Source organism: Rosa rugosa, chromosome 4, assembly GCF_958449725.1.
Source record: "Rosa rugosa chromosome 4, drRosRugo1.1, whole genome shotgun sequence".
In the NCBI taxonomy this organism is placed as follows: Eukaryota; Viridiplantae; Streptophyta; class Magnoliopsida; order Rosales; family Rosaceae; genus Rosa; species Rosa rugosa.
Window position 1 is genome coordinate 18,303,122 of NC_084823.1, and position 11,676 is coordinate 18,314,797.

General features: G+C 40.1%; 1 protein-coding gene across 1 annotated transcript; it reads left to right on the top strand.

Annotated features, from left to right (window-relative positions):
• The first annotated feature begins 4,228 nt into the window (after nucleotides 1-4,228).
• Nucleotides 4,229-11,439, top strand: LOC133744449 (uncharacterized). The gene is made up of 4 exons (XM_062172554.1): nucleotides 4,229-4,537; nucleotides 9,169-9,410; nucleotides 9,594-9,738; nucleotides 9,847-11,439. The coding sequence occupies exons 1-4, from the start codon at nucleotides 4,229-4,231 to the stop codon at nucleotides 11,437-11,439; spliced, it is 2,289 nt and encodes a 762-aa protein (XP_062028538.1).
• Nucleotides 11,440-11,676: the final 237 nt, after the last annotated feature.

The window sequence follows — 11,676 nt, forward strand, 5'->3', positions numbered from 1 at the left end:
AGGTTTGCTTTAGCTTAGGTAGGTTACTCCGGTTTTTACCGGATTTCTTATGTAAGTTTTGGTAGACTTCAGCCTATTTGCTGTTGATCTAATGAATTCAACTTCTATTTCAAAAAAAAAAAAAAAAAAAGGATAATTCAAAGTATCAGAGTATTTCTTCACCATTATTTATTGAATCATATGTAATTAGTATTAAAACATGAGACTATAAATTTTGATTTACCGCACTAAGCAAGGAGCCAATAGACTTATCTGGGCCACTCTGCACTTTGGGCGAAGCATTGGTTCCTCCTTTTCCTCCTCCTTGTTCCTTTGGCTTATCATTATTATTGGGACCTCCTACTGCTGCTACTGTTTTGATTACTTCGTCTCCATCATTGCAACCACATCCCATAGACCCATACTATTCCCCATCATATAACAAAACAATTGAACTCCAATTGTATATGAAGAGGATTGAATGATATAATGATATAGGGCCAAGGGCCAAGGGCTAGGTGTATATAGCAATATTCTTCCTTATTTATGCGATTTCAAACTTACCTAAAATCAATATTTATTACTTGCTTTACTTTTTGTGTCATTCTTCGTTAATCAACCATTCTATATAGTTGTAATTAACCTAAATTGTCTGTCTTTCCATGAACAAGTTTGTGGTAAAATGCTCTGAATCAACTAATATAGAAATTTCGATCGTTTTGACTTTTTCTCTGTTGTTGTTTTTTTGTTATTTTTATTAAATGAAGATTAGATCATTATTGGGTTTTTGTCCATTTACCTCATTTCTAGGGATTTTTTTCCCACTTACCCCATTAAGTTTTTTTAATTCTCCCTTACCCAAAACACTCTAAGCCCCGTTTGGTTGACCGGAATGTTACAGTGGGAAAATGAATTGTACTAATTTTCTTTTCAAGGATGGAACGGAATTGATTTAGCATTTCCATTTGTGGTGTTTGGAAGGATTCAAGACTTGAGATTAGAAAATGCATGGTTTGAGAGAATTAATTTGTTAATGATTTTCCAATAATACCCAATCGAATTAAATATGAAAGATTAAAAATGAATGAGTGGAGATAAGAATTATTAATTGACCAGATTTTATGAGGGACTAAACAATTAAATTTTCAATTCCATTGAGTGAAGGAATTGAAATACCACACTCTAGATGATATTTCTATTCCGCCTTTTTTATGGAATTGAACTCCAGTCAACTCATTTATTTTACTTTCTTTTCCAGACTTATGATTTAACCAAACATGACAATTTAATGGAATGGGAAACTATTTCACATTCCAGATTTGATTTACTGGCTAACAAACGGGGTCTAACGAAGTCTTCCTTAATACCCCATTAAGTTTTTTTTTTTAATACCATTTTACCCTCTCTCATTTGTTACTTAAAGAGAGAAAAACCATAAGAGACTTCGCCGGAGCCCGGTCACCGGTCGTCGGAATCCAGCCAACTTTCGCCGGAATCCTGTCACCTGCCGCTGCCCACCGGACTTTTCTGAAAACCTCACCGGAGGTTTCCAAAGAGGTCGTCGGAGATTTCATAGGTTGCCGGAAAAGCTTATTATCCCCAATAGACGTCTATTGCCCCCCCAATAGATGTCTATTGGGGGGCAATAGAGGTTTATGAAACCTCACCGGAAGTCTCCAAAGAAGTTGTCGGAGATCTCATATGAGGCCGGAGAAGTTTATTGTCCCCTGAATAAACCTGTATTGCCCCCCAATAGAACTTTCGATCGCTGGAATGAGAACTAATCTTCATAAAATTAGACAAATAAAATTTTAATTAAGGAAAAAAACAAGGAGATTACATCAATTCAAAACATGTATTGGCCCCCCAATAGATGTCTATTGTCCCTCAGTAGACCTTTAACAAACGTCTATTGCCCCCCAATAGACACTTTTTTCCCCCATTCTTAGACTTCCTTCTGCCCATAGTTTACCAAAAAAAAAACCTGAACGAAAAAAAAAAGGTCGGGGGTGAGAGACTTGAGTAGAGTGGCCCATGAGGGCAAGCCATTGATGTTCACGAGAGGATATTTCCAGTTATCCGTTTCCAATCCGGTTGAGCCCACCGCGTTGGTCCTAGCAGCGAGGATGTTGACTCCCGGAGCGATTAGATCCAGCTTCAGAATTTTTGGGTTCAACCCGTTCGATCCTCTACCCGAAAACGAAGCAACCACTGGAGCAGGATTAGCGTCGACGAAGTAGCGAGTCGGTCTCCCGGAGCAGCAACGACGACTTAGGGTCGTGGACGAGGCCGGGACCGACGTTGAGAATTGCCTGCTAGGGTCTAGTACCCTCCGGCATCGGGGACCTCAATTCAGACAAAATCTTGGCCTAGATCGGTTTGGCTGCTTTGATAAGAAGTTGGATACAGAGGAGAGAGAGAGAGAGAGATTGCAGATCGGAGAGATGTGAGAGAGAGATGGTAGATCAGAGAGAGATAGATTGGGATGAGACTCATGAGAGAGGAGACAGAGTGGCAGCTGTTGTAATTCTTTGATTGAGTTGAGGGTAAAATGGTCATTTGATATTAAATTGTGTATGTGGGAACAAAAATCAGTTGTTGGAGTAAGTGGGATGATTTTTACTTATTTTGGTGCTTTGGGTCAAGATCCCTTCATTATTTTAGCTGAAGGCGTTTGATATATCAATGTTAACGAAGTTATACATAAACTAATGAATTAAATTCAATTTACCCCCCTGAGGTTTGGGGGTAATTTCATGTTAGTCCTTGTCCTTTCAATTTAATCAGTTTACCCCTCAAGCTTGTCAATTCTCCTCAACCGTGTCCATTCCATCCAATTTGGACGTTAAATCTGACTTTTGAGGGCTAAAATGGTCATTTCAAGACAAAAAAACAACTATAAAAAAAATGAATTTTTTTATTTTTTTTATATTTTGTTTTCTTCTGTTTTTTATTTATTTATTATTATTTTTTTCTGTTTTTTCGTTTTTTAATTTTTTTCTTCTGTTTTTTCATTTTTTATTTATTTTTTTTATTTTTTATTTTGTCTTCAACCTAAACACCACAAGTTATAATAGGTTTATAAGAACAAAAAGATACTCTAGGTGGTTGAAAGCCGCTCGCTGATCTACGATATTTGTGATATATCTCCGATAAAGTGAAGAATTTTAGGAGATATCCCCAATAAAGTGAAGAAATATCTGTAAAAAATGATTTTACACTTTATCTATAAATATCTGTAAAAAATGATTTTACACAGATATTTCTTCACGAATTTACACTTTATCTGTAAATATCTGAAAAAAATAATTTTACACAGACATTTCTTCACTTTATTGGGGATATATCCTAAAATTCTTTTCTTTATCGGAGATATATCATAAATATCATAGATCAACGAGAGACTTTCAACCACCTAGAGTATCTTTTTGTTTTTATAAACGAATAAACCTATTATAACTTGTGGTGTGTATAGGTTGAAGACAAAATTTATATAAAAAAAATAAAAAAAGATGGGAAAAAAAAAATTTAAATGAAAAAAAAAAACAGAAAAAAAAAAATAAATAAAACGAAAAAAAGAAAAAAAAATTCCTTTTTTTTTTATAGTTTTTTTTGTCTTGAAATGACTATTTTAGCCCTCAAAAGTCAGACTTAACGGTCCAAATTGGACGGAATAGTAGAAATTGGACACGGCTGATTGAAATTGGAAAGCTTGGGGGGTAAACTGATTAAATTGAAAGGATAGAGACTAACATGAAATTACCCTCAAACCTTAGGGGGGTAAACTGAATTTAATCCTAAACAAATTTACCTACAGATGATACTTGTTGTAAATCCATTACCAACCCCCACCTTCTCATATCAGTGATAGTATCATTGGGCCCGTGCCTGGACTGAATCTTTCATGTTGGGCCTATTCATGCGTTTGAAATTTTAAGGATTGAATAAAAACCGTCTTGAGAAAATTCAAGCCCAATTTTTAATTTTTTTTTCGGGCTTAGAATCCTCGAATCAGGGTTGAACTAAGATTCTGGGAGAGATGAACTGGGGATTTTTTTATCTTTTCGAAGGAAATTAGAGTTCGGTAAAACTGTCAAAAATATAAACCCTAGAATTTGGGATTGAAGACTCGTATATATATCAGGGTGAGGAATTATCTGTTGTCAGGTCTATACTAGACTTGTTTAAATAATGTATAAATGAATGACACCTGTCAAGTTGACTTAATTTGGTCCTGTTTGCTTTTTTCATGGCGAGGGTTTCTCTCGTCTTCGTTTTTCTTCTACTCTCATCTAAGAGGATTGGATCTGCGGCGGTGGGGGGAGACTCTTCACCTCTGCTCAGGCCTGCATGGGCGACGGGGGTGAGGGTTTCTCTCTCCCTCGAACATGAATGGGGCGACGATGTTAATGGTGATGATGGCAGAGAGGGTTTCCCTGTGAATGGTGGTTTTCAAAGCCGAGGTGTTTCAGATCGGGATTTCGCTAATCGACAGCATGTGGTAGAGATGGGGGATCCTGGTAACCGGGACGGGATGGCAGGCTTGGATGGATATTGCGTTTGGAGGTTGGGTTTTTCTGTGCAGCGGGGCCAGCTCCAATGTTGGGTGATTCTGGGGCTACTGGGATCATGACCGAGTGGGCCGGTGGTTGAAGATGAATCAGTGGATGACGCCGCGGCAATTGGTTGCTGGCTTAAATGGCAGTCGGGGTAGCTGCATAGTTGAAGACACACTAATGATGGCCTATGGGCTAGGGTTTCCCACTAGCTAATGGGTTGGCTAATGAGCTGGAGAAATGGGGTTTGGCTCTATTGGGTTGGAACTGGATTCAAATTTTTTATATTTATTTTTATTTTTATTTTTGTAAGAACTTCTCCTCTTTTGGGGGGAAGTTTGTAGGTCTTGAGTCATAAGGAATGTCGCAAGGGGTACCCACAAAGTCTACGCTATTTTATTTTCCTCATAGGTAGTGCATGGTAGTTTCTGGATGTGCTTAGTCGTTTCCTTAAAAAGATTGAATTACTTGGGTAACGGCTCTATCTGGCAATCCTGCATGGGCATGTCGTTACGTATAATTTCGCTAAAGTTCAATAGAGTCAACTATTTCTCTAAAAAAAAAAAAAAATCGGTCATGTTTGGAATTTTTTTTGGCACTTCTAAGGACCTGATCAGACTATTTCATAAAACATTAAGTCAAGGTTTAAACAAAAAAAAAACACCAAATTAAAAATAAATAAAAAATACCAAACCAAACAGTTCGGTTTGGGCCAATTTTTGATTTTTTGGGTCCAAATGCCAAGTCCTACGTACAACAATGCAAGACTACCATGGTGGTTTCTTGTGTAGCTTGTTCGAGCAAAGGTTGGTTCATTTGTTGAAAAACTTTTTTTTTGATAGAAGGACCTACTCATTCAATCAAAAAGTGACACATAGTGAAACATGAGCACACCAAGTCCATATCAACTCCTATGCTAACTAGGCATGTCACCTCAATGCCATGTAAAAAATATGGGTCCCACATGAGCCACGTGAGCAAGTTAACAAGCTTATTGAACAGGAGACTAACAAATTTGACTTACTAGATCCAAAATGAAAATGCGCGGATGTTTTTGATGAAATTTAAAAGTAGGGATTGAAATGATTTTATCCTAAAGTAGGGCTCATCATTTGGCCCTTTCGGCCCTAAGCCCGTTTGGCCCCTAGGGCCGAAGCATGACCCGGCCCCTTGCATTAGGGCAGGCTGGCCCGACCCTTTTTCAAATATGGTAGGGTATGGGCCATGCAAATGAAGCCCGGCCCAACCCTTTAAGCCCTAATAATTTTCTATTTTTTCTATTTTTTAAATATGTTTCTCTTTTTCTCTATAACATACAACTTATCTCTTTTTTTGTAATTGATTTCCTAAGCTTTATTTTCTTTAATTTTTGTTTCCTTTGTTAAACAACAATTAATTTTGGAGATTTAGAGAGATAATTAATTGAATATAACCACCTTAACTAATATTTATAAATGTTATAACTTATAAGTTAATTCCAAAATACACACACACACACACATATATATATATATTAAATATGATTAACAAAAACAATGAGTTTTGTATTACCTATATAACCATTGAGCCACATTTTGAGATAGAAAATAAAAATAATGTATTTATTTTTGTTAAACAAATTAAGGCCCTTTTAGGCCTATTTCTGCCCTATTTGGCCCTATTCGGAAGGCCGGCCTGACCCGGCCATTTCGGCCATAGTGGCTCGAGCCTTTTGGGCGGGTAAAGGTTACTATATTTAAGCCCCAGCCCGACCCTACCTGTGATGACCTGGATTTTCGTTATTTAATTTTGGTAGTTAATAATGGACCAATTGTACGAATATTTGGTATTGTGCTTTATTCGTAAGTTGTATGTGAGGTGGAATGGTTTTCGTACGTATAAATATTCGAATTTCACAGTTTAGGGGGTCGTGTGAAGTTTGACTTTTTATATGTTGGGATTCTCCGAAAACTTCCTTCACGAAAGTTGTAGAGCGCGTCGATACGAGTTCGTGGACAAGTGGAACGCGAGAATCGGAGTTCGTATGAGGAAGTTTTGGCCATTGGAAGGAATTTCCATTTTGGTATAAATAGAAGTTTCCTAAGTTGGAAACTTACTATTTTCATTATTTCCATTTCCGAAAAACTGACTTTCTCTCTCTTTTCTCTCTCGGTCGACTCCTTCAGAAACGAAATTTTCTGTCTGACCCGACCCGGATTTTCCGGCGAACTGCGGCTGTCTCTGGCTGTGAAACTTGGTCAGCAGGTTCGCCTCCTCCGTCTGGTCGTCCCTGTTGTGTTCTCTAGCGACGATATCCACCGTGTACGGCGCACAGCAAGGCGGTACAGATTGGTGTTTTCGGACCCGACCGGAAAACGCAGCTCCGGCGACGGCACGGCTTCAAGCTTCCTTCCTTGGCTTCGTGGGGGTCGTCTGAGTCGATCCATGGTGTTTGTTTGGATCGATTTACGTGGAAATCGGTTCAACTCAGATTGAGCAAAAATCCAAACCTTGTGAGGTAGTTTTAGACCATTTGTGCTTGTTTTCTGATTTCAAGCTAGTTATGAGAATTCACAAGCATGCTTAGATGAAGCTTTTTGATGTTCGAAGTTTTTTGAAATACTGAGTTTTGGCCGGCGGCGGTGCGCCACCGTCCATGGCAGCGTTCCGGCCATGTATGGGGCTGTTTCTAGTATTATATGTTTTCTACTCGTCGATACGAGCGTTTTGATATATAATACGCATATTTTGGAGTTCGTATGAAATTGTTATGATTTTTACGATTTCATACCGGTTGATTTATTCGATCCGCGAGGATTCGAGCGTCCGATCAACTTGTGGTTTGGTCATATCGATCGTGGACGTATTCCGAAGACTTTTGGAGGTCTCGGATGTGGTTTTGCCTCGATTGGCGCCACTTTGCGGGATTTTAGTTCAAAACAAGGGTTTCGGACTTAAATCGGTTGTGAATTGTTACTGAGTGGAAACCGTATGTGATTAGGTACTTGACGAAGTATTTTGGACGGTTGTTTTGGGATTGGCTGCTTTGTTCTTGGTTGAAGACGCAGCGGGAGTTTCGAGGTGAGTAATCTCACAAGGTTCATTAATGAACGGAATACCTTTATTTTGAGAGTTATTTAGTAACTGCAAACTATAGTTGGTATTAGTAGGCATTCCTGAGCGGATGACTACGTATATATATATTTACGTGAAATATATATGTTTTGGTGGTTTGTGTATGAAAACAATATGCATGAAATGATGCTTTTTATTGTTTTGTGGCTTTTCAGAAAACAATAATTATGGAAATGTTGATTTCGATTGTTTTCAAAAGCGTTGAGATTTGTGTAATGATTTTGAGTCCAGTGCGACTGCTTAATGATTTGCTCCAAGGGACTGTGCGGCCCGAGGAACGAAGGTCTATGACCTTGGGCAGAATATCAGGTAATCACGTATTTGGCCGGACGAGTGGTTACGTTTCAGTTAGAGCTCTAGTATGTCTGCCATATAGGTAATTCATGGGGTAATGGGAATTGGTTATTGATAACTCATGACATTATGTGTTTTTAGGGAACAGGGTGTGAGTTGCTTCCTTATTAACGGTTTTTAAGGGGACAAGGTGCAAGTTGTTTTCCTTATTAACGATTTGGTACAATATGGTACGATTTGGTACGATATGGTACGATTTGGTATGATTGATAGAAATCAAAGGGTGAGTTGCTTTCTATGTTATATTGATAGAATTAAAGTGTGAGTTGTTCTCCTTTATTTCGTGCTTTAAGAGAATAAAATGTGATTGGTTTCTCAATTGAAACGTGCGGGGTTCATCCCGTGATTTTGGTGTGAGTTGTTTTGAGTTACTCATACGGGCTTGCAAAAGCTTACCGGGTTGTTGTGTGATAACCCGGTGCACCATTCAAACGGTGTAGGGGTTAATCCTGCAGGTCAGGATAATCGTGGCTGAAGTTGGGGTTGCATACTTGCAGCTAAACGGTTGGAAGCCAATTTTGTGATTTTACCGTTATTTGGACTTCTGTTGTAGTAAGCTCTGAGGAGCATTTACGTTTTACTTTGTTGTTGACAATTTAATTCATAAACTTATGTAATATATATGACTCTGAGGAGCGGGTCAATATTGACATAATGGGTTCAGGGCATCAATATGTATGTTGTATAAGGGGAAAAAGTTTTCCAGGTAATTGGTATTGATGGCTGAACGTTCACGCATGTATAATTATGGGATTATATATCGATTTTTATTTGTGTTAAAAATCAGGGGCGTGACAGATTGGTATCAGAGCATAAGAAGCATATTTGGTGACAATCAATACTCCTTGAGTGATGACCCGTCTGCAGCGGATCCCCATCTGATGCTTTTCGGTATTGATATAGTCATTGGGTATGCAGTGAGCGTTGGAATGTGAGTCTTCAGGGTAGTGTTGGCTCAGTGAACAAAGTGTAGGAGTTTAAGGTAGCTTTGAGGAGTTATAATCTTTTGAGGAATGAGGACCTTTAGATTTAACTCTTGTTTACGTAGGGGATAGAATTGTATCTTCTAACGTAGTGTGTGGTTGATTTAATTAGTCATAACGTTGACTTATACTTGTAGTTGGAAGTTGTACAAGTATTAATCACAGGTTGTTATGCTCCTTAGGTGATGGATTCACGAGGAGGTCGAAGTAGACCCAGAGGCAGGGGTGGAGCCCGAGGTAGGGGCAGGATTCCTCCACCTGTTGAGGAGATATTCGATAATGAGGTCGAGGCATCGAATGTTGAGCTGCCTGTTCCACCTGTTGTGGAGGTTGCGAATGTTGTAGATCCCACTCGTTTGTCGAAGTTGGCAAAGGAGATTTTGAGGCTGGGAGGAGTTCCATTTCAGGGAGGTACGAATCACATGTTGGCAGATCAATGGATCGAGAACATGAAGACCTACTTCGAGATGGTCGTCTGCGACGACGTTGAGAAGAGGAAGATTGCCACCTTTATGCTCCAGGGCGATGCACGGGTGTGGTGGAATGGCACACAGAGAGTGATGGATGTGTCCACTATGACCTGGAACAGTTTTGTGGAACTGTTCAGGAAGAAGTACTTTCCGCCTTCTGTAAGGGAGAAATTGGAAAGGGAATTTTTCTTGTTAGTCCAAGGGACTAAGAGTGTGAGGGAGTATGAGGCTGAGTTCTCAAGGTTGTATCGCTTTGTGAGACAGATGGATGCTGAGAGCCTAGTTATGAAGTTTCAGTGGGGACTGGATGCTTCGATCCGGCGCGATGTCGCTGTTCTGGAATTGAAGACTGTGGAGCTTATTTTCGCTAAGGCTATGGCCATTGAGTAGGAAAACTTGACTTTCCAGGAACAGGAATCGGCTGAGAGGGATTTCCAAAGGAAGGGAAAGGCAACTGCGGGGAGCAGTAAGGCATGTGGGAATCAAGGTGGATTCTGGAAGCGGCAGAGGACAAATCAGCAGGCGCCAGCTAGGGCTGCACCTACTAGGATTGCTAGGGCTGCACCTTTTGGGCAGGGAGAACCCTTGAGATGTTACAACTGCAAGGAGATTGGCCATACTGCTAAGGCTTGCACAAAACTAAAGAACTTGGCGTGCTTTACTTGTGGCCACACGGGGCATTTCTCCAGGGATTGTACCCAGCAGCAGGATAGGGGACAAGGGAACCAGCAGAGGCAACTACCTCAAGGAAATGCGAGGGTGTTTGCTGTTGGTCAGCAGAATACCGGAGTGGAAGGTACACTATCCTTATTTGATTTCCTTGCTAGGGTGTTGTTTGATACGGGAGCGTCCCACTCCTTCATATCTAGTTTTGTGGTTGATATGTTAGGATTGACTCTTAGGCCTCTTGCTAGACCCTTGTGTGTTACTTCTCCACTTGGTGTTTCCCTTGAGTTGTGTATGTTTTGTGATGCATGCCCAATTGTGATTGGTGGTAGGGAGTTTACCACGACTTTGATTGTGTTAGCAGATCATACGTATGATGTTATTTTGGGTGTTGATTGGCTGAGGCCAAATCACGCAATGATTGATTGCTTTGAAATGGTAGTGTCATTTCATATGCCTGGACAGCCGGTGTTTCATTATCGGTGTCTTAGGTCAGATTCTGCTTTAAGGGCAGGATTCTTAGCTCATGTGGAATCTGTGAGTTGTGCTGCGATTATGGCAGAGATTGCTGTAGTTTCCGAGTACAGTGATGTGTTTCAGGAGATACCAGGGTTACCTCCAAGGAGGGTAGTTGATTTTGTTATTGATGTGATACCAGGTACTGCACCTGTATGCATGGCACCTTTTCGGATGGCACCCGCCGAACTTAAAGAGTTGAAGGATCAAATTGATGGTTTACTTGAACAAGGGTTCATTAGACCTAGTACTTCTCCTTGGGGTGCACCTGTGGTATTTGCGAGGAAGAAGGATGGTTCACTAAGGTTGTGTGTGGATTATCGGCAGTTGAACAAGGTGACGATCAAGAATAGGTACCCTTTACCTAGGATTGATGACTTGTTTGACCAGCTTAAGGAAGCTACTGTATTCTCAAAGATCGATTTGAGATCTGGATATCACCAGTTGAGGGTGAAGGATGAGGATATTCCTAAAACTGCTTTTAGGACTAGGTATGGACACTTTGAGTTTTTTGTCATGCCTTTTGGTCTATCCAATGCACCTGCTGCCTTTATGGACTTGATGAACCGTATGTTCAGTCCATACTTGGATAAGTTCGTGGTAGTGTTCGTGGATGATATTTTGGTTTACTCCAAGTCGTTGGAGGATCATGATAAGCATTTGCACATTGTGCTACAGATTTTGAGAGAAAAGAAATTGTTTGCAAAATTCGAGAAGTGTGAATTTTGGCAAAGGAGGGTCAAGTTCTTTGGTCATGTAGTTTCGAAGGATGGGGTCTCTGTGGATCCTTCCAAGGTTTAAGCAGTGATGAACTGGGGCCAACCCACTACGGTTACTGAGGTACGTAGTTTTCTGGGTTTGGCAGGTTATTATCGGAGATTCATTGAGGGATTTGCTGGTATTGCTTCGGCTTTGACCAAGTTGACCAGGAAAGATGTCCAGTTTGTGTTGACTGAGGAATGTGAGCGAGCATTCAATGAGTTGAAGAGAAGATTGACCACAGCCCCAGTGTTGACTATTCCCACAAGTGGTGGAGGT

Excerpts from the sequence above, each read along its gene's own strand:
- LOC133744449 (XM_062172554.1), top strand. The coding sequence starts at position 4,229 with ATGGCGAGGGTTTCTCTCGTCTTCGTTTTTCTTCTACTCTCATCTAAG. Across the intron at positions 4,538-9,168 it reads CAGGCTTGGATGGATATTGC|GTGATGGATTCACGAGGAGG; the intron begins GTTTGGAGGTTG and ends TATGCTCCTTAG. Across the intron at positions 9,411-9,593 it reads CAGGGAGGTACGAATCACAT|GAAGAAGTACTTTCCGCCTT; the intron begins GTTGGCAGATCA and ends GGAACTGTTCAG.